This window comes from Salvelinus alpinus, chromosome 29 (assembly GCF_045679555.1).
Source record: "Salvelinus alpinus chromosome 29, SLU_Salpinus.1, whole genome shotgun sequence".
NCBI classification, from domain to species: domain Eukaryota; kingdom Metazoa; phylum Chordata; class Actinopteri; order Salmoniformes; family Salmonidae; genus Salvelinus; species Salvelinus alpinus.
The window spans coordinates 33,327,076-33,351,254 of record NC_092114.1 but is presented as its reverse complement, the minus strand read 5'-3'; the positions used below and the strand labels follow the sequence as shown (position 1 = coordinate 33,351,254).

The 24,179-nt window shown below is 41.7% G+C and overlaps 1 protein-coding gene across 1 annotated transcript; it reads right to left on the bottom strand.

The window, feature by feature from the left end:
- Positions 1 to 905: 905 nt before the first annotated feature.
- On the bottom strand, positions 906 to 22,571 carry LOC139558574 (voltage-gated potassium channel regulatory subunit KCNG2-like). Its single transcript, XM_071373773.1, has 4 exons — positions 21,997 to 22,571; positions 15,886 to 16,190; positions 15,145 to 15,730; positions 906 to 2,376 (listed from the first exon to the last, which is right to left on the bottom strand). Exons 2-4 carry the CDS (start codon positions 16,077 to 16,079, stop codon positions 1,555 to 1,557), a joined length of 1,602 nt encoding a protein of 533 aa, XP_071229874.1. The 5' UTR covers positions 16,080 to 16,190; positions 21,997 to 22,571; the 3' UTR covers positions 906 to 1,554.
- Between the last annotated feature and the right edge of the window lie 1,608 nt (positions 22,572 to 24,179).

Sequence of the window (24,179 nt, the reverse complement as noted above, 5' to 3'; positions counted from 1 at the left end):
AGGTGTCTCACAGTACGGACATTGCAATTTATTGCCCTGTCCACATCTGCAGTCCTCATGCCTCCTTGCAGCATGCCTAAGGCACGTTCACGCAGATGAGCAAGGACCCTGGGCATCTTTCTTTTGGTATTTTTCAGAGTCAGTAGAAAGGCCTCTTTAGTGTGCTAAGTTTTCATAACTGTGACCTTAATTGCCTACCGTCTGTAAGCTGTTAGTGTCTTAACGACCGTTCCACAGGTGCATGTTCATTAATTGTTTATGGTTCATTGAAAACAGGAAACAGTTTGTGGAAACAGGAAACAGTTTGTGGAAACAGATTTTTACTAATTATCTTTGAAAGACAGGGTCCTGAAAAAGGGACGTTTTTTTCTTTGCTGAGTTTATAAAGTGTAAATAGCATAATTTTTCATAAAGTCAGTATCTTCCAAAACTAAGATTTGAGAGACATAGGGAAGCGGTTACATCCCTAGATCCATTGCCTATTTGAGCGTTGGGTTTTGATTTCACGTTTGCCCAACAACACAGGATGGTAACGCCTAGCTCTTAAACTCTAGAAGGCATTCTGCCTTCTCCCTACAGTTCCCAGCCATTAGCTTCGCCCACGACTGGCTCATGTGAACTACAATTCCGACGCGATGTTTTAACGTTTAGAAACGTCAATAATCATCGCTTGCGATACAGCTTTCAAAACATATGGCCGTTATCTTTCACCAGCGAGCAAAAATATACATTTACTGTAGCAGTTTTGCACAGATCCATACAGCTATGGGTTCCTCCATCCAATGAAACCACTTCCGCTACACTTCCCAAGTTACGCTTACACACACCGGTGTTTGGTGCATGCTAGATAGCTAACAAAACTGCCCTATGCAAAACTGCCCTATCCATCCAATGACTCTTGCGTGTAATGTAAACATGCCTGAAAGCAGAACCATTTATTAGTCAGAGGAGATGTGAAACTGGAGGGAAACGTAACAGAATCATGGGCTGAAATTCATTCTATAAAGTTGTGTGGAAACATACCTTACATCAGCCGAGGTCATAGTTTCCTTACATTTATTAAAATATGCAGATCCTGAGTCTAGATAGAAGCAAACTAAGCATTCAGAAATCTGTAAAATGTGTTTATAGTCAATCTTTCTTATTGCAATCTTTCTTATCCTAAATATATACCAACATTATAATATTTGAATGAAAGGTGTTTTTCCTCTAAAATAATATCTTTACCATACTGAATATTTGTGAGAGAGAAGCTTTCTCCCCATGTTGTGTTGTAGGGCTCTTCTCCTGGGTGAAATGTCCTTTGACCACAGAGAACTTGTCTTTTTATCTTCTGGTCAGCTCTTCACCAATAATGTCAGCAAAAATACTTTTGCAGCTGTCTTATAAAATCTTAGAAACTCTATTGACGTCTGATGGACAGAGCTATGAGGATCACAAAGTCGGAGCTCCTTTTCTTCTTAAGCTCGAGAAAAACATCCAATCCCTGTTTAGAGTCCTCTAGCTTGAGTAGAGCACTGCACAACCTCAGGCTCTCACATTGCACACACACACTCAGTCTTGAGTCTGCATGGCCCTCCTCTGTGACGCAATGGCGATGGACTTCTTGCGTAATGCGGAGGCGGCGGCCTCAGTGATGCCATGATAACTGTCGGTCTCGGCCGAGTCCTCGCTGTTCTGAGACTTGGTGGAGTCCTGGAAGTCTGGTTTCTGTCTCAGCGTTCTGTTCTGCTCCTCCTTCAGCTCCAGGTAGGACCGAGAGAATGTGTGGAAGATGGAGGTGACGGGGAACGCCATCAGGAGGATCCCACTGAGGATGCTACTGAGCGCCACCACCTGACCCGGGATGCTCCGCGGCACCATATCCCCGTACCCCACCGTTGTCATGGAGATCACCGCCCACCAGTAGGTGCCAGGGATGCTGGTGAAGTCATACTTGGCGCCCATCTCGCTCTCCGCCAGGAACACCAGAGGGGAGAAAAGTGCCATGGCAACACACAGGAAGAGGAGGAGCAGGCCGAACTCACGGGTGCAGCGTCGGACCGTCAGACCTAAGGTCTGCAGCCCCAGGGAGTGGCGCGCCAGACGCATCACGTAGAAGATCCTCAGGGCCCGGAGTACCCGCAGCACCAGGCCCACCTTCTCCAGGTAGTTGTTCCCGCCGCTGGGCTTCTCCCCTCCCTCAGACAGAGAGTCTACAATCAGGGTGATGTAGTAGGGCAGGATGGCCACCACGTCGATGATGTTGAGAGGCGTCTTCAGGAACACACACTTACTCGGCGTCTGGATGAAGCGCAGCAGGAACTCCAGAGAGAACCAGGCCACACACACCGTCTCCAGGACAAAGATATTGTAGCACCTCTGAGAACACTCACCCTGGAAGACAGAGGAAACCGTGTTAAGAAAAACACAGTGGAGGAGAGAGAACAGTGTTAAGGGTTTAAAAAGTGTTGTTGAAAAAGTTAAGGGGTAAAAGTGTTAAGGTGAGCAACAATTATAATGCAAGACATTGTTAGGAAAGGACAATACATTCACTATTATAAAACACTATGGACAACTGTCTCCTAAATCACACAAGTCAGTTGTTCCTATCTGGCTCGAAGGACCAGTTCAAGAGCCACCAGTGGTGCCAAACTCCTCTACACCAGCGTGGGGGGGCTGGGGAGAAGAGGAGAGGGAGGGTGCCAGAGCAGTGATTGAGGGAGAGCTGGAGAGGGTTTTGTACTCTGATGGAGCAGCACACAAAAAAATCTGAATGTCCCTGTTAGTTGATTGGGATCAACAGGAAAAGAGATCCGTTTCTTGATTAAACAGCCAGAGGGAGATGTCAATTTGTCTTCCTTTGTATTATAAAATACACAGGCAGTCTGTCGGCAGTACTTTACATGATTTATAAAGGTAAGAGGAGAGGCTTTGATGATTCATTGAGGTTGAACACTGACTGAGGAAACACTATTTCCTTCCTTTAATTGACAAGACAGTTGGGCTATACAGTACAATGTACAACTCTTTTAGACAAACCACCCTGGTAGCATTATCTGGTCATACATAACAGAATCTTTGTACCCAAGATATAAATGACTGATGTCCATCCACACCAGTAATCTCTCTCTCTCCATTAAGTGAAAATGATTTCCTTCCTGGGATCAGCAGGGACAAAGCTAAAGCCAACTGTGACTACATTATAAATATATTATAAATACTTTCATTTACTTCTGACATGGTGAAATATCCTTACTTCCTGTAGCGTAATACATTTTCCATCTGCTCTAAATTGGTCCATAAATATTATATAACTGTAATTACGATTACGATTACGATTATGAAAACAGGCCCAGAAGGAGAACTGGGAGAAAGGGGGAGAAGGGGGTGGATGCGTAAAGCCATCTATAATTATTTATGTTTTATAAAAGAAATAACCCAAGCTGTTGGTCCTCCTTTCATTGCACTCTCACTCTGGGAAACCTAGCTACGCTTCATTAACATGTTTAAGAACAAGTGAGCATAAAATAATGTCTTAATTACTTTTGCCAACTTTTTGTGACTTTCCTCTAGTTTCCTTCCGTTTCATTATATATTCTACCAAATTACTCGTTAAATGTTATTAGGGAACATGTGTCGTTGAGCAGCGGTTGAGCTCTAACCTGTTAGAGAATCATCACTTGTGAATAAGATGCAAGAGGTGGTTAAAAGCCAATCCAGTGTATCCTTGGAAACATATAACATGGCATAGTGAGGAGGGAGAGTAAGAACAGAGCTGGGGGACCATTTAGATTCGCATTATTCTAGGAAATATAATTTCATTAAAGCAAATCTGTGTATCTGAAAGGCTTAGAAGGCAGAACAGAAATAAACATTTCAGAAAACAACCTATCTTCCATGTTTACTAATTCAGACAACATGCAACCACGTCACTATGCTTGGTTATTCACAGAGCACAACAATAAACCCACTGGCACAGACGTCTGGGTGAGTTATCAACTAACGTGAATTCAACATGAAGTTAACAAAGGATGCCACCGTGACATTGGATTTAGGTTCAAAGTTGGGTTAAAAAAAAAATGAGGAAATTCCTTTGAGTTGATGACTTTTGTAAATCCAATCAGTTTTCCACGTTGATTCAATGTCATCACATAGATTTTTTTTGTTTGTTAAAATGACGTGGAAACAATGTTGATTCAACCAGTTTTTTCCCAGTGGGAAGTGTGTGTGTGCACACGTGTAAAACATATTTACAATTTGTGTTAATATACTGTAACTAGGATGATAAAATGTCAATTATTTGTCACATGTAATTCCAGTTAATTGATCTTTTCCAATCAGCTCAACCTTTTCCTGTTTGTTTTAATGTTAGACTGAGTGGAATCCCTCTGGGCACACCACGTCATTTCAACATGGATAATTGGGTAATATTTGGTGGAGACGATCAATGACTACAGCCTATATTCACCCACTCAAAAAAGTCAGCTGAAAGTTAGTTGAATTTCCAATGTGTTATCACTATGCTTTCAATCATTTAAAAGCACAGCAAAGTTTAAATGGGAATGCAATGTCAGATATTTTGTTTATTTATACAACAGATGAATGTGTTAACACTTTGCTTCATTTAATAGCAGAACCAAATGACCTGGATTGCATTTGAGATTACATTAAAAAGAATATGGTGCAAGTGATTAATGCCATTCGAGATTTTGCGCAGATTATAAAAGCAATTGTGAAGATCTCCACAGACCTAAGACGACCTATGCATGCTATCTTGAAGATGCACGCTTTATAGGATTACATAAGAAGGAATTTAAAGTTACAGTAACCTCAATGTGGTCATGGATGCGTTACTCATTTTAAGGTTGAATGTTACATTCGTATGTAAGTTGACTTTACCTTTAGGCTATTTACTGGGTTATAAAAGTAATATTGAAGTGTGTTTGGTTGACAATGTAAATATCAACATTTAAAAGGAAATGTATCTACTACTTGGATAGTTCCATCTGTACCACTGGCTTAATCCCATTCTTTAACTTTTATTTTTGGTTGAGTTGCAGACATGAATCCAACAAATATTTTGTTAACTTGACGACAAGTTAATAGGATATTTATTGTATTTCAAAAGTGATTGACGTCTCCATTTAAACAAAAAATCTAAGTTAAAAAATAGGGCTAAATCAAACCAAACTTTAAATACACTTTAAATAATGTTTAATTTGATTTAGTCCTATTCTTGAACTATTAGTCCTATTCTTGAACTATTAGTCCTATTCTTGAACTATTAGTCCTATTCTTGAACTATTAGTCCTATTCTTGAACTATTTTTGGTTAAGATGTAGATGTGAATCAAACATATCAATTATTCATTTGTAGACAAACTCCTTCAAAATGTTGATATTTGATTGCGTTGACAACCAAACAATTCAATATGACTAAATATCATAACCCTTTGAAATCAACCAGCTTGAAGCCCTAGGCCTAAGTATTGCCTATTTTTAGTTGAACTCTGGGTTAAATTGAAACAATAGCTGTTGATGACTTTGCAAATGCTATATAGGCCTAAATAGTATAATTGATGATAATGATGTATTAAGTATGGTTACATTTCATTTGCTGTGTTAAACCTACCCTTTGGAATGACTTTGATAGCAACAGTGAATCTATTTAGTTTTAAGTGGGGATCTCATTAATTATTCTCATGATAGCACAGTCAGTGACAAAATCATATCTAAGCAGGGCTGTGCTTGGTTAAAAGCCTGGATGGGAGACAAAAGGTAGATGTAGATAGATCAATTCTCCAGTAGGTGGTGCTGCCCAGCCTATTGTTATTTTTTTCTGATACTGGATATAATATTGAAGATCTGATGTTGTTTTAAAGGCACAAGTGCAACAGAGAAACCGTGTATAAAATATGTTGACATTTCAAAATGGGAAAGCTGTTCTGAATGTGGCAGTGGTATCTAGTGGAAATCGCTCTGTCATTTCCCTTATTGCAAAAATTTTACACTGTTCGCTCAATTTCAGACTGTAGGCTGACACTTGGTAGTACATGTAGACTGTGGGCTGACACACCTAGTCGTATACAGTGCCTTCAGAAAGTATTCACATCCCACATTTTGTTGTGTTACAGCCTGAATATCACAATACTCCATGTTTTTTGTTGATGACATTTTTACAAATTAATAAATGAAAAGCTGAAATGTCTTGAGTCAGTAAGTATTCAACTCATTTGTTATAGCAAGCATAATTAACTTCACGATTAAAAATGTGCTTAACAAGTCACATAACTTGCATGGACTCACTCTGTGTGCAATAATAGGGTTTAACATGATTTTTGAATGACTACGTTGTCTCTGTACCCCACACATACAATTATCTGTAAGGTAAATAATGACTCAACCACAAAGACCAGGGAGGTTTTGCAATGCCTCACAAAGAAGGGCACCTATTGATAAGGTAAACAAACAAAAAAAATATTTGGATGGTGTGACAATACACCCAGTCACTACAAAGATACAGGCATCCTTCCTAACTCAGTTGCCTGAGAGGAAGGAAACATCTCAGGGATTTCACCACGAGGCCAACGGTGACTTTAAAACAGTTACATAGTTTAATGGCTGTGGAAAACTGAGGATGGATCAACAACATTGTAGTTAATCCACAATACTAACCTAAATGACAGAGTGAATAGAAGGAAACCTGAATAGAATAAAACTATTCCAAAACATGCATCCTGTTTGCAAAAAGGCACTAAAGTAATACTGCAAAAAATATGGCAAAGCAAATAACTTTTTGTTCTGAATACAAAGTGTTATGTTTGGGGCAAATACAACACAACACATCACTGAGCAGCACTATCCATATTTTCAAGCATAGTGGTGATGGCATCATGTTATGGTTATGCTTGTAAATCATTAAAGACTGGGGAGTTTTTTAGAATAACAAAGAAAGTGAATGGAGCTCAGCACAGACAAAATCTTAGAGGAAAACCTGGTTCAGTCTGCTCTCCACCAGACACTGGGAGATGAATTCACCTTTCAGCAAGACAATAACCTAAAACACAAGGCCAAATCTACACTGGAGTTGCTTACCAAGATGACAGTGAATGTTGGCAGAGTTACAGTTTTGACTTAAATCTACTTGAAAATCTATGGCAAGACCTGAAAATGGTTGTCTAGCAACGATCAACAACCAATTGGACAGAGTTTGAAGATTTTTTAAAAGAATAAAATGGCCAAATGTTGCACAATCCAGGTGTGGAAAACTCTTAGAGACTTACCAAGAAAGACTCACAGCTGTAATTGCTGCCAAAAGGGTTTCTACAAAGTATTGGCTCGGGGGTGTGAATATTTAATTTAAATATGTCGGTATTTCATTTTCAATACATTTGCACAAAAAAAAAGAAACATGTTTTCACTTTGTCATTATGGGGTATTGTGTGTAGATGGGTGAGAAAGAAAATGTATTTAATCAATTTTGAATTCAGGCTGTAACAACAAAATGTGGAATAAGTCAAGGGGTATGAATACTTTCTGATGGCACTATGTTAATACTGATTTTAGATTTAAATAGCAGAGAAGATAAACCTGGTAGTATATGTAGACTGTTGGCTGACACACCTGGTAGTATATGTAGACTGTTGGCTGACACACCTGGTAGTATATGTAGACTGTTGGCTGACACACCTGGTAGTATATGTAGACTGTTGGCTGACACACCTGGTAGTATATGTAGACTGTTGGCTGACACCTGGTAGCATTTGTACTGTGGGCTGACACACCTGGTAGTATATGTAGACTGTTGGCTGACACACCTGGTAGTATATGTAGACTGTTGGCTGACACACCTGGTAGTATATGTAGACTGTTGGCTGACACACCTGGTAGTATATGTAGACTGTTGGCTGACACACCTGGTAGCATTTGTACTGTGGGCTGACACACCTGGTAGTATATGTAGACTGTTGGCTGACACACCTGGTAGTATATGTAGACTGTTGGCTGACACACCTGGTAGTATTTGTACTGTTGGCTGACACACCTGGTAGTATTTGTACTGTGGGCTGACACACCTGGTAGTATATGTACTGTGGGCTGACACACCTGGTAGTATATGTAGACTGTTGGCTGACACTGTGTGCGTGTGTGAGAGAAATTGCTTGAGGCTAGATGGCCTCAGGATCCTGGTGTATGATTAGAGCAGAGAGAGATAGTAGCCATCTCACTGCAGTGTTTGGTTTTCACCAGACATAAATGGGACCCATCTCGTCCAAAAAGTTGACTCAAGTTTGCCAAAAAGCACCTGGATAATAATCAAGACTCTTGGAAGAATGTTCCATGGACAGATGAGTCAAAAGTATAACTTTTTGGATGACATGAGTCCCATTATGCCTGGCGAAAACCAAACACTGCATTCCATAGTATGAACCTTATACGAACGGTTAAGCATGGTTGTGGTAGTGTGATGGTTTGGGGATGTTTTGCTGCCTCAGGACCTGGACGACTTGCGTTAATAGAAGGAACCATGCATTCTGCTCTGTATCAGAGAATTCTACAGGAGAATGTCAGGCCATCTGTCTGAGCTGAAGCTGAAGTGCAGCTGGATCATGCAGCAAGACAATGATCCAAAACATACAATCAAGTTTACATGAAAATGGCTAAAAAGCAATACATTTGAAGTTTTGGAATGGCCTAGTCAAAGTCCAGACCTAATCCCAATTGAAATGTAGAAGGACTTGAAACGAGCAGTTCATGCTTGAAAAATCAGCAAATAATTTTTCTTCACGGCACTGTATGCAAGAGAGGAGACAGAGTAGCTGAGTGAGGGAACAAGCAAGAATTTTAATAATTCAAGACTAAAGTATCCCAAAGTCTCTTGAGGAGGATTCAGAGTAAAGAATATGAGTTATTAGTATTCCATTTACGAACAGAAAAGCAACAATTCAAGGCAGAACCATTTAAAGATTTAAAGTCATTTCCCATTGTTCTCTTTCACCTGTAAAGATGGTAACCTGAAAGCTCAGCTCTCCATTAAATCAGCTAGAGATCTCCCCAGTTATTTATCAGAGAGATGAAAACGGATAAAACAAGTCCTACATTTCTACAGACGCTGACATTGATGAAATTGACATCCCAATTCTACTACTCTGAGGAGATAACTCTGAGGACACACACAGTTTTTAATCCTCTATTCATCCAGATAGAGACATAAGCAGACCCATAAAACTGTGTGTGTGTGTGTGTGTGTGTGTGCATGAGGCTGTTATGTGGCCCCGAATCACTCTCAGAGCTATATTAGAACAGACAAGCTAAGTGCTTTAAAATCACCATTATCACCTTGGATTTGTCCTCTGACGCTTTTACACAAACCACAACATTGTTTCTGTTTTAATGGATCCACACCTGCACACAGGCAAAGGGATGTGAAAGTTAGAGCCTAACTGGAGACAGGAAGACAAGGGTTGTCAGAACATCTCTGAGCAGGTGAGACAAGCCTGTCCTCTGGACGGAGGAACAAGCTAAATTCCTGAACAGAATGTAACATTTAAAATGGTTGAGGATGCCAGCTCTTAGTGTAAGACTACAAATGTACAGTTGAAGTCAGAAGTTTACATACACCTTAGCCAAATACATTTAAACTCAGTTTTTCACAACTCCTGACATTTAATCCTCGTAACAATTCCCTGTGTTAGGTCAGTTAGGATCACCACTTTATTTTAAGAATGTGAAATGTCAGAATAATAGTAGAGAGAATGATTTATTTCAGCTTTTATTTCTTTCATCACATTCCCAGTGGGTCAGAAGTTTACATACTCAATTAGTATTTGGTAGCATTGCCTTTACATTTTTTAACTTGGGATAAACGTTTCGGGTAGCCTTCAACAAGCTTCCCACAATAAGTTGGGTGAATTTCTGCACATTCCTCCTGACAGAGCTGGTGTAACTGAGACAGGTTTGTAGGCCTCCTTGCCGCACACACTTTTTCAGTTCTGCCCACACATTTTCTATACGATTGAGGTCAGGGCTTTGTGATGGCCACTCCAATAGCTTGACTTTGTTGTCCTTAAGCCATTTTGCCACAACTTTGGAAGTATGCTTGGGGTCATTGTCCATTTGGAAGACCCATTTGCAACCAAGCTTTAACTTCCTGATTGATGTCTTGAGATGTTGCTTCAATATATCCACATAATTCTCCTTCCTCATGTTGCCATCTATTTTGTGAAGTGCACCAGTCCCTCCTGCAGCAAAGCACTCCCACAACATGATGCTCCCACCCCCGTGCTTCACGGTTGGGATGGTGTTCTTCAGCTTGCAAGCCTCCCCCTTTTTCCTCCAAACCTAACGATGGTCATTATGGCCAAACAGTTCTATTTTTGTTTCATTCATCTTGCATTACTCATCTCATATGTATATAGTGTATCTTAGTCCGTTCCGCTCTGACATCGCTCGTCCATACATGTATATAGTCTTAATTCATTCCTACTTAGATTTGTGCGTATTGGGTATATGTTGTGTAATTTGTTTGATATTACTTATTAGATATTACTGCACTGTCTGCTAGAAGTATTTCGCTACACCCGCAATGACATCGGATAAAATTGGATTTGAACTAGCTAACCCTCCTCGTAGTTAGCTCTCTAACCATCTTTGTAGCTACTGTAGCGCATCACCCTTACAAAAAAAGATAGCATTTTTGAAACTGCAGTAATTGCAGCATACTGCAGTTATACTGCACTCTGACTGCAATTTGTTTTGTAAGGGTAACCCTCCTTGTAGCTACTGTAACTAGCTAACCCTCTTTGTAGCTACTGTAACTAGCTAACCCTCCTTGTAGTTAGCTCTCTAACCCTCCTGGTAGCTACTGTAGTGCGATAACCCTCATAGTTACAGTAGCTCGCTAACCCTCCTTGTGCTCCGATTGATTTCCCCTTTGAAGATACAGCACTTCCTCAGTCCCCTCACCCCCCTCTCCATCGTTCTTTCACCCCGACGTGGAGGTCTCTTTGATAGTGGGAGAAGCCTGCAGAGGTTCTCTTTAATCATTTTAAAGCTTTTTTGATGTCATTCAGGAGGTTGTCAGTTTATTCCACCACAAAGACACTCCAGCAGGAACCCTGAGGTCTCAGAGGCACAACTACTAGTTCTGAAAATCCCAGAAAAGATTATGATATAATTACTTCATATACTGCAGTTACTTATCTCAGGCCGCCAGTGGAATTGATGCAATAGCATTAAGTGGCCAATGGCCAATTTCTAACCCCTATGCGACCCCCAAGAGGACAATCTCTGGCTCAATGTGCCTTCAGAAAGTATTCACACCCCTTGGCCTCTCGTCACTGGCCTACACATAATACCCCATAATTTCAAAGTGGAATTATGTTTTTAGACAATTTTACAAGTTAATTAAAAATTATAGGCTGAAATGTCTCGAGTCAATAAGTATTCAACCCCTTTGTTATGGAAAACCTATAAGTTCAGGAGTAAAAATGTGCTTCACAGGACACAAATTGCACGGAATTGCAATAATAATGTTTAACATGATTTTTAATGACACATACAATTATCAGTGAATTTCAAACAGAACCACAAAGACCAGGTTTTCCAATCCCTCACAAAGAATGGCACCTATTCGCAATAATTATGTGATTCTGCCATCTACTGTGCAGGTGGACAATAAAGATCCCCAAAATTAAATAATGCAAGGGGGAAAAAAAGAAGATAGATATACACATTGCAGAATAATAGTGAAGACATCAAAATTATGAAATAACACATATGGAATCATGTAGTAACCAAAAAAAGTGTTCAACAAATAAAAATATATTTTATATTTGAGATTATTCAAAGTAACCACCCTTTGCCTTGATGACAACGTATTCAAAAATTCCAAAATAAATGGAAATATCACATTTACATAAGTATTCAGACCCTTTACTCAGTACTTTGTTGAAGCACCTTTGGCAGCAATTACAGCCTCGAGTCTTCTTGAGTATGATGCTACAAGCTTGGCACACCTGTATTTGGGGAGTTTCAAGCTCTGTCAGGTTGGATGGGGAGTGTCGCTGCACAGATATTTTCAGGTCTCTCCAGAGATGTTCGATTGGGTTCAAGTCCGGGTTCTGGCTGGGCCACTCAAGGACATTCAGAGACTTGTCCCGAAGCCACTCCTGAAAAGAAATCCAGCACCTTCTTCACCATCCTCATGACTTCAATAGGGTTTCTCAAATCAAATGTTATTTGTCACATGCGCGTATACAACCCTTACCTAAATTTTCTTAACTGCATTGTTGGTTAAGAAAATCTAACTTTGAAAATAAGTAACACTAAAAAATAATAAGAAGAAGAAGAAGGCTACATTATATACAGGGGGTACTGGTACCAAGTCAATGTGCAGGGGTACAGGTTAGTCAAGGTCATGTGTACATGTAGGGTAGGGGTAAAGTGACTATGCATAGATGATAAACAGTGAGTAGCAACAGTGTAAAAACAAAGGGGGGGGGGGGGGGTCAATTAAATAGTCTGGGTGTCAATGTAAATAGTCTGGGGGGCCATTTGATTTATTGTTCAGCAGTCTCATGGCTTGGGGGTTGTTTAGAAGCCTTTTGGACCTAGACTTGGCGCTCCTGTACCGCTTGCCGTGTGGTAGCAGAGAGAACAGTCTATGACTTGGGTGACTGGAGTCTTTGACATTTTTTGGGGCCTTCCTCTGACACCACCTAGTATATAGGTCCTGGATGGCAGGAAGCTTGGCCCCAGTGATGTACTGGGCCGTACGCACTACCCTCTGTACCGCCTTACGGTCGGATGCTGAGCAGTTGCCATACCAGGCGGTGATGCAACCGGTCAGGATGCTCTCGATGGTGCAGGTGTAGAACTTTGAGTATATTTTTATTTAACTAGGCAAGTCAGTTAAGAACAAATTCTTTGTAACGCTCGTCGTTAGGTAGAAGAGAGGAGGACCAAAGCGCAGCGTGGTATGTTTCCATATTTATTGGAAACACTTAACACAAACAAAACAATAAACAGAAAATGAAACTAACGACGCTACAGACCTGAACATGTGAACATACAGACAACGAAGAACGCAATGAACAGGAACAATCACCCACAAACAAACAGTGAGAAACAGCCTACCTTAATATGGTTCCCAATCAGAGACAATGACAAACACCTGCCTCTGATTGAGAACCATATTAGGCCAAACAATAAACCCAACATAGAAACACAAAACATAGAATGCCCACCCAGCTCACGTCCTGACCAACTAAACAAAGACTAAACAAAGGAAATAAGGTCAGGAACGTGACATTCTTATAAATAATAACGGTCTACCAAAAGGCCTCCTGCGGGGACGGGGGCTGGGTTTAAACATTTTTTAAATATAGGACAAAAACACACATCACGACGAGACACCACAACACTACATAAGAGACCCAAGACAACATAGCATGACAGCAACACATGACAACACAGCATGGTAGCAACACAACAACAACATGGTAGAAACACAACATGGTAGCAGCACAATACATGGTACAAACATTATTGGGCACAGACAACAGCACAAAGGGCAAGAAGGAAGAGACAACAATATATCACGCGAAGCAGCCACAACTGTCAGTAAGAGTGTCCATGATTGAGTCTTTGAATGAAGAGATGGAGATAACACTCAAACTGGAGTTTTTTCTGCAGCTCGTTCCAGTCGCTAGCTGCAGTGAACTGAAAAGAGGAGCGACCCAGGGATGTGTGTGGGATCTGGGGACGCATGCCAAATCTTTTCAGTCTCCTGATGGGGAAAAGGCGTTGTCGTGCCCTCTTCACGACTTTGTTGGTGTGTTTGGACCATGATAGTTTGTTGGTGATGTGGACACCAAGGAACTTGAAACTCTCGACCCGCTCCACTACAGTCCCGTCAATGTAAATGGGGGCATGTTCGGCCCTCCTTTTCCTGTAGTCCACGATCATCTCCTTTGTCTTGTCCACGTTGAGGGAACAAGGTCACTGCCAGGTCTCTGACCTCTTCTCTATAGGCTGTCTCATCGTTGTCGGTGATCAGGCCTACCACCGTTGTGTCATCAGCAAACTTAATGATGGTGTTGGAGTCATGCTTGTCCACGCAGTCGTGGGTGAACAGGGAGTACAGAAGTGGACTAAGCACGCACCCCTGAGGGGCCCCCGTGTTGAGGATCAGCGTGGCAGATGTGTTGTTGCCTACCCGTACCACCTGGGGGTTGGCCCGTCAGGAAGTCCAGGATCCAGTTGCAGAGGGAGGTGTTAAGTCCCAGTGTCCTTAGCTTAGTGATGAGCTTCGTGGGCTTATCCTTGTCCAAAAAACGCATTTCAACAAGGAACGACTTATTTTCAACAAAAATGTTTTGCCCTGTTTGTTCAATTCTTGGGCTTCATTGTTATCTACTCATCTTTTTCACCTACTGTGCTTGACTCACTTTCAGCTTCAAACAACACTTCTGCTTCAGCCATCTCAACCTCTCCTCCATCAAAGATTCATCTCCACAGAGAATGAGCCACCCTGCCCAAACTCCTTTCCCCACAGCTGTAATCGCTGCCAAAGGTGATTCTAACATCTATTGACTCAAGGGTATGAATACTTATGTAAATTAGATTTCTGTATTTCATTTTCAATGCATTTGATAAATGTTCTAAAAATATGTTTTCACTTTGTCATTATGGGGTATTGTGTGTATATGGGTGAGAAAAACCCCCATCTATATTTCATCCATTTTGAATTCAGACTGTAACAACAAAATGTGGAATAAGTCAAGGGGTATGAATACTTTCTGAAGGCAATGTTAATTACTAAGACCATAAGAGCAAGACCAGAGTGCAGCAGCAGTGACCTGGCAAAGGGAATAATCTGGTATTCATGTAATTGAAGTTGTAGCGGTCGTCCCTGACAACATCCCTGAGCCATCACACTACCTCTGTGATGATGAGTTACTATCAGAGGGAAGACTCACTATGCGGAGGTTGTCCCTCAAACATCATCCGACTAACAGCAGAATGCAGATATGGATGTACCCAGAGTTTTTCCAGGTCTGTAACTCGGTCAGGTCAAACCCCTGGCCCAATATATAACCCAACTGAGTGTGACCCGGAAGTAAAAGCCTGTGAGCAGAGAATAAACAGGAAGTGAACTCACCCTCTCCTCCTCCTCCCTGAAGTCAGGCATGGTACTGATGCAGAGTGTTACCGCGGTGATGGCCACAAACACCACCGACAGAAAGGCAAAGATCTTCCCAGGAAGTCCAGATTGAGGGTTCTCCACCATGTCGTGAAGCCTGCGCATACACCCCGCCATGCGGCTCTCCTCCTCCTCCCCCCCCGCCCCGGAGGGCCCAAGCCCATCCTCACAGCTCTGGGGGGTCAGGGTGGTGGTGAGCTCTGCTTCCTCCTCCTCCATCCTCAGCTGCTCCTTGAGCTCCTCCTGTCTGATGCGTAGCTTCCTGAGGCAGCACCACTCCAGCCTGGTGTCCTCCAGGCCCCAGTAGACAAGCTCCTCCTGGAAGGACAGGGCACACATCTCCCTCAGCAGTCGGAGCCGCCCTGCCGCCAGGAACGTCACAATGGTGCGGAACGCAGATGGGCTGCGGTCAAAGAAGAACTCCTGGCGCCCGTCGTCGTAGTCGTCACACACCTTCATGATCTCGTCCAATGAGCTGCAGCTCCTCAGCCGGCCCAGCCGCGTCAGAGGGAACTCCTCCAGAACGGACCAGGGGATACGGTACCTGGTGGGAGAGGAAAACATATGTTTCTGTCCTCGGTTTATATGCCTTTTAAACCTTGCATCAGAGGCCTCCCGAGTAGCGCAGCGGTCTAAGGCACTGCATCGCATTGATTATTGAGTTGAACACGCCAACTCCTGATTCTGTGGATACGGTACCTGATCCCGCCTACATTGATGACGGCTGACTGGTCGTTCTCCTCCTGCGCCTCATTGGGCCTCCGCAGCAGTCGCTGCCGTTTAAAGAACACACCCTTCTTAGTGACCACCTCCTGCTGGTTCTCCAGGGGGAAGTGGAAGGGCGTAAACTCTTTTTCCGTGCTGCCCGCTAGGAAGGCCACCTCCTGGTACATCCCTGCTGCTCCTCTGGGGGACCCTGGTTGGGAGGAGAGGGGTGGGGGGGGATGTTTCACTGGCCGACTGGGTTGGCAGGGACCTCACCCATCCAGGAGCAGGGCTGGTCTCTGTGGAAACAAAGCAGAGGAAAGAATGTTCTGTTTTTTTTTTTTAGACGAACTCCACAGGTTTATTGGGACAAATTTGGTCAGAATAACAAGGTTAAGCAATTCCTAAATCACTCTTCATGCTCCCTCTCTCTCTCATCACACCCCAACAAGTCTTACATCAGCAGAAACCCTGATGCAGAGAGAGGAATTGGTTAAGTTGTTGTGGTATTTAACGTCGCTGAGGCCCTAAATGAGGTGCTTCTTTTTAAAGTATTGTTTATCAAGGTTCACTAAATTACAATAAATACAGACCAATTAACTGTGGAATTTCGACAAGGAAAATAACTAACAGGTTGGCTATACCGGAATAAAACTTCCTGTGATTCATCTTTCATTTGTTTGTTACAACAACAGAAAAAGGGCAATTAATTCTGCAGCAATAATATCTTGATTTAATCTTCTTCTTCCAATATATATTTTTAAGTTAGTATAACCACAGCTTCAAGCAAAGAAACAAACCCCTAAGATGTGGCACTTTCTAATGGCACCTTCCAGTCTTAAAACGGACATAATGCAGCTCTGCGTAGCGACGGTTAAATGATTCATACCAAGCCAAATGAGATCACAGTGAACTACTATCAGCCACAATACTCCTCTTCATGATGCAGCATTACACTCTAAAACTTGTATCAGTTTCAATTAAGAGAAGTCATTCACAAGAGTGATCAGTGGTCTAATGTACTGCATCTTAGTGCAAGAGACGTCACTACAGTCCCTGGTTCGAAGTCAGTATGCATCACATCCGGCCGTGATTGGGAGACCCATAGGGCGGCCCAGCGTCGTCCGGGTTTGGCTGGGGTAGGCCGTCATTTTAAATAAAAATGTGTTCTTAACTGACTTGCCTAGTTAAATAAATGTTTTAATTAAAAACAGGACACTGTGACTGTTGGTGGATAAGAGGAAAACATTACGAAATCTTCGAGAAATTATAGAATGTATATGTCCTTCATCAAACCCTAATCTCTCGTGTCCAATAATACAAGTTCACTCCAAAGTCTCCAGAGACCAGAGTGCTTTGATGAGGTATTGATTTATTGTGATGTGTTTTACATTATGTTGCTGCAGATGGGTGAAAACATTTCAGTCCGGTCTACTGCAACTAAAGTAGAGCGCTGAAAGACGCTAGCCTAATGACAGAGATGACAGCCTAACGAGCTAGGGAGGATACTTCAAACAGACGACAATGATTTTACCTACCTGTTACTCGTATGCATGAAAGACAACTGCAGATTTAGGAAACCTAAAAAAAACAAGGTTGAGCCAGGAGTATCCATCGCCTGCTGATTAAACACAGTAAAACGTGTCAGTGCACTCCAGTGCCTGGCTCGATTGGCTCAGTAATGCTCCTTTCATACTGATGTGACAACCAAGGGGAAAATAAACTCCAGAAAAAATTTCACATCTTCTGCTGAAGCCTTGTGTTCTAATGTATTTACCACTTGGTTTACCACATTCTCTTTGGTTTATTTTACAATGTACAAATGGGGGCACAAAAATGGGGATGGATCCAAGGTCAAGTGCAGATAATTGAGTGTTTTTCCTATGGTGCGTATGTCCAGGGTTGGGTAGGTTACTTTCTAAATGTAATCCGATAGTTACTATACCTAACAAAAATATAAACGCAACAATTTCAACAATTTTACTGAGTTACAGTTCATATAAGGAAATCAGTCAACTGAAATAAATAAATTAGGCCCTAATCTATGTATTTCACATGACTGGGCAGGGGCAGAGCCAGGCCTAGCCAATCAGAATGAGTTTTGCCACAAAAAGGCTTTATTACAGACAGAAATACTTTTCAGTTACATCAGCTGTCCGGGTGGCTGATCTCAGATGATCCCGCAGGTGAAGAAGCCGGATGTAGAGTTCCTGGGCTGACATGGTTACACATGGTCTGCAGTTGTGAGGGTGGTTGGACGTACTGCCAAATTCCCTAAAACCAAGTTTGAAGTGGCTTATGGTAGAGAAATTAACATTAAATTCTCTGGCAACAGCTCTGGTGGACATTCCTGCAGTCAGCATGCCAATTGCATGCTCCCTCAAAACATGAGACACTTATGGCATTGTGTTGTGTGACAAAACTGCACATTTTAGAGTGGCCTTTTATTGTCCCCAGCACAAGGTGCACCTGTGTAATGATCATGCTGTTTAATCAGCTTCTTGATATTCCACACCTGTCAGCTGGATGGATTATCTTGACAAAGGAGAAATGCTCACTAACAGGGATGTAAACAAATTTGTGCAAAACATTTGAGAGAAATAAGCTTTTTGCGCGTATGAAACATTTCTGGGATCTTTTATTTCAGATCATGAAACCTACACTTTATTAAAAAAAGATTGGTGTTTCCAATGACATAATCTGTGTGCATCGTGTGATTTTGACCAATTGTGAGTAGGCATGGCCTCCTAATTGGTTGATGATGTCTTTGGAAACGCTTACCTTCATATTTTTTACTACAAAACATAGAAATGCACCATTTTCACATATGTTCATGTTTGGGTGATGCTGGAGATGAATATGAAGTTGAACAATTTGGAAATTTCCCTTTAGAAGAAAACAACCCATCAAGCACATTTGGTGTCATAATAGTGGTCTCTGACTTGTGGTCTGACTCACTCAAGTGGAACAAACACACATTTACACCTTTTTTCAATGCTGAATTGAATGTCATCGACAAAACAGAAAGGTGTCAATGTATTTTTGTTTCTGCAAACATCCTACACATCAGATGTCATTGGTTAGCATGACATCTGTCTCTGGGGGCTCAGGTCCATAAACGCACAGAACACCACCCCTGAGAGGAGGTGACATAACACCCAGGAGACCTAGAGGGCACCATACAGTGCCATCATTTACAATCACTAACAGCTGTAGGATCTTAAATTTGATCACTTTTATTGCTGAGAATTTTCCAGCTCCACAGGAAATGCAGATGAGCTTTGTGATTTACATAAATTCACTGAAAACCCACACAATTATATTAACAGTATTGCACTTTTCATGTAGCCTACTTTTGACCAGCTAACAGCCTAACCACTGATCAAACAACATTATGGACTAAACGTTAAAATCCTGTTGCTGCAGGATTATTTTTGCTACGACAATACTGGTCAAATTAAGATCCTACATCTGTATGATGGCCCACGTAATCATACATATAGGGCCTTTGACTAGTCGTCAACATAATGAATGCTGAGACAGTAGCCTGGTCCCAGATCCGTTTGTGCCATCTTGCTGGAAAACAGAGGATAGTACAATGCTTGGTCCTACATACAGGACTGCTGAGAGATATGACTTCAAACTATAGGTAGCCTCTCTCCAGTAGTGCTCACCAGTGGTGACCGCTGGAGGGACTACACTATCCTTCTAAAAAATAAAAATAGGTCCTGTGTAGTCTCTGTAGTAAGATATTGTATCATAGCATTATGTCTACTCTACATATCCTGCCATACTAGAGTGATGTGGGCTTCCAGTTTAATCTGTGATAATGTCTAACAGTGCTCGGATGGTTTGGGGAAGAAGACAATATCCATATTTGAATGAGAACTTTTATCTGCTGAGAACAGAGCATGGCTGCTGCGCTGCCCTTTCAGTCATGGCTGTTGTAACATTGTGGAATTGATTCTTCCCTTCTTGCTGCTGCTGGTGTGTTTGACTGAACTACTGAAACATGGAAGCATAGTCCTGCTTCACTGACCACTTTCATAAATACATATTTCATTACCATAAACATTCTGAAAGCCCAAAGATGGGTTCATGAAAATTGTCCGAACTTTATTTAACCTTTATTTAACTAGGCATGTCAGTTAAGAACAAATTCTTATTTTCAACGGCTAGGTAATTGTGACCTATTTATGCAGCCCTTTAATGAAAGCAATTATAAACTACACCAGGGAAAAGTAACAACAAAAAGGCAGATGAAGGTAGCCCTAATCTAGAGGTATTCTGAAATGTGACGTGTATCCGATTTGAGCCATCTAGTGGACCAATACTCGGAACAGTCCTGACCAACAGTCCTGACCCTTGCCAAGGTCGCGGGACCTTGGCAAGGGTCAGGACTGTTGGTCAGGACTGTTCCGAGTATTGGTCCACTAGATGGCTCAAATCTGATATCCCATGCGTCAAGCTGCATGTGAAGCTGGAGAACGTGGATGTAAAAAGCATAGGATAGTTCATCCTTACAGCCGTAGATGGGAGATATACTTTCAAGGTGGAGAGGAGGATGACAACATCAAAATAGGACATTGTAACAGAAAATAGCCATTTAGGGAGGGATTCATGCCCAATAAGGAAGACAAAACAGCTCCTGTAAAAAGAGCTTGATGGTCTATTCAAACAGAAAGGCATGAAATCTTACTAAGGTTGGGTCATTTTTTTATTAAAAGTACTGTACTTTGTTCATTTGCAAAGGGCTTTAGAGAAAATGCAAGGTACAGTATCAGATAAATAGCCTCAAGGTAGAGACTTAGAGGCTGTTTGATGCCCACTGAAATGTACAGTAGAGCACTTGTTTCTGTACAGGCATCGGTATGAGAAGTCCATCCACAATAACACTCTCTATTCTTCCATACATTTGCATCTTTACACTACCACACAAGGCAGTGGTTGCTTTTCTATTGTTAGAACATGATTTATGCAATGTATGTGGTCTATAGTGGCTGTATCATGTCCTTCATGTAGTTTGGAAATAGTGCAGCTACAATGTCCAAGACACATTTCCCCCCTGAGGGCAATAATGTTTCTCTCGCCTTTAGAATTTGTCTTGAAGATAATTATTTCTCTCTGCATGTCCTCAGATATTACATGTCTGTGTGTGGTTCCAGGACATATAGGAGAAATGGGAGAATACTGTCATGTGTAGCGGCATCAAACTCCCCAACCCCCAGTCCATATCCCTATACCTCCACCCTAACCAACCCCCAGTCCATATCCCTATACCTCCACCCTAACCAACCCCCAGTCCATATCCCTATACCTCCACCCTAACCAACCCCCAGTCCAGTCCACACATCAACAAGTGAATGAAATGTGGGAGGAATGCATAGACCTATATATAGAGATTCCATACAGGCAGTAAAAGGAGAGCCATTTGAGAGGGTAGGAGCTGTTTTAAAAGGGTGTATAACCCATTGACTTGTTTGGAACTCAATCACAGTCCATGATAGGTTCAAGAAAGAGCTTAGCTGAGAAGGTAGTCTACTGAATTCTACAATAGAAACCTTTTGTTTAATACAATTATAGCCCCATTTGTTTTGGGGTTATACAATTATTGATTATTGTCAATCAGAACGCTTGCACTGAGCCAAGACGGCCAAAAATCCAATATTCAAAGGTTCAAAAGCCTATATTTGAAATAAATCACCTTTAGATTAATCTTATCTAGGAGACAACTTTAAACCTGGCTCTGTCAGATTTTGCACATCTTGCAAAAAAAGAACCAGCTGCCATAGCGTACAGTGCTTTAGGATATGAGAGAGACACCGTTGGACAAGTAGTTCATAGTAAGGGAAGGTTTCAAATGCATCACAATTTCTTCCACACAGCATACATCGTGAATTAACATTCGCCTAGCCAGTTTATATGGATGGACATTAGAGCATAGACTCATTTGTGACAATAGCCAATAGCCGTCTAACCTAAGTGCGCCGCGCACTCACTCACATTTAGAAAAATGTTATGGCTACTATGTAATAAATGCTGAATAAATATTTTTCAAAGTCTCTGTACAAACATTGAAATACCATTCATTATTACCACACCTACCCGCTGTGTCCGGCTTGTGTCCATCGGCAGAGAACTTCCCCACATTTCGATATCAGTTATGAAAGCGCATATTGGTCAACATGAAATACATGCTCCAATCGACTCCGTCCTCCGTATAAATGATCCTAACATGGTAATTGACTTTATACCAGGTGCACTCAATCCCAGGTAACGTCACGTGCTTTACTTCCGAATCATATGGAGCAAGTTTGAAGGTTCGGTAAACTTGCTGCGCACCCGCATTAGCAAGATCAAGGGGAGAATCAAAATACTGAAAACTACTTTGATTGTTTTAAGTCGAATGAACTGCAATAATTGCAAAAGAATCCGTCCAAATTCAACAAAATAGACTCACGAGAGAACAGTTGGAAAAGACACCGCGGATTTGAGAAGAGCCCAGCGTGAATGACTGGGTGTTGCCGCTCTGTGAGAACTCCAATTTGAGGGCTCTGCTCTGACTGTCTAGGATGCCGACAGAGACTACTCCGCTCACGCGCAAAATCGCGCTGTGCGGGTTATGCTATGCTCTGCTTCTTCCCCGAATTTAATCCTGCTTCCAACAGCCATTTCAAGTAGCTCACACTGTGATTGCAGAAGAAGAAAAAAATCACGAGGCATACACATGTTTAAATGCGCACAAATGAATGTATGCGCTGAAATAAAACATAGGTTACACATAATTTGAGTTTCGAATTTTCTTTGTGTTATAAAAGATCGACGGGATAATCACAGCTAGGACTACTACAATGACGCGACTGCATTATTACATGGTTATAGCCTCCTCTCGTTTTCCTATAATGGTGTAGGGCCTACCATAGGCAGTGGTGTAGGCCTATGAAAGAAATTATTTCAGAGTGATTGTGCATACAATGTATGGAAAGTGAAAGATGAGGGGACGTAAAGGAAGACTAGGCAGTTGGTCCTTCTTGATTGACTGGTGTGATGATAGGTGTCTCATTTACAAAGCAGGTAGCAGCCAGGCACAGCAATGCATCATTTGTCTGTTCATTTCAGTGCTAGTGTCTGTCACAACATATATCAATACTATAGGACCCATCTGCGTCACAAGGCTGTAATTGCTTCATGTGTTTGAATGAAGAAACAAAGCAAACGTGGTAATGATAACATCACTAATGAGGGTCTGATGGAAGGACCTCTATAGATGAACAGCCTAGTAACAGATGTAACAGATTACATTAGGCCCACTACAATTCTAATGTTTACATTGATACTGTTATTCACCAGCACACCACTGACTGGAATGAACAATTGCCACAGTCAGTTGGTGACTGGATTGAGTTCGCCTCTCAAGTAATATTACGGTAAATACAAATATAGAAAAAGAGAGTTGGGGCCAGGAGTTTTTCCTAACCAGGTGACCCAGGTAAAACTCTGGACCATAGTTATGATGAGGTCTAACTATGAGAGCCTGAGCATTGGTACCATTCACTGTAAAGTCACCAGTCAGCAGGTGACAGGTCCTAGACCCTCACCTAGACCCTCATCTCTAGAGGAGGAGTCTGTCCTACCATTCAGTCATGATTAAAAGTGCCAACTAGCTGTCATCGCTATGCCATATCAATGACACAAAAGCCTTTTGTGAGTGAAGGATGCCTCAGGTTATGATGTGATTCAGCTTCACCTGAGGATGTGAGCCCCAGTGTAATAATTTGTTGTGGAAAAAGTTCATTGGATTTTCTACATTGTGAGGGACATCTCAAAGTCTCATCCCAAAGAAAACACCCCTCAGAAGTCTCCAGCAAGAGATAATATGTATTTAGAAAAGATCTGGAGCAAATGACTCCTGTTGTCTAGGCTAAAGGTCATTCATCTCCATTCCTTCTCTCATAATGTCCCTCAGACATTAAAAGGTCTCTTTAACTTCATGGTGATAGAGAAAGAAAGAGAAAGAAAGTTCCAGAGATTGTTCCCTAAAATAAAAGTTTGTTTGGTTTTTACCTTGGCTCGAATTGCTGAGAGAGAGCTGACTGGTGGATGAGATTAGCCTTGAACTATATGAAGTGGGAAGAGAGGAAGTTGTGTTAAAAAGAGCTATAGTCTATTGATTGATTGTCAATCACTTCTAAATGCTTTTATGTCCTCAGGAGGTTTTCTGAGTGCACATTACAGGTTTACCTCTTCCTACCACACTGTACGAGAAAGCAACAAATCAGCAGCAACTA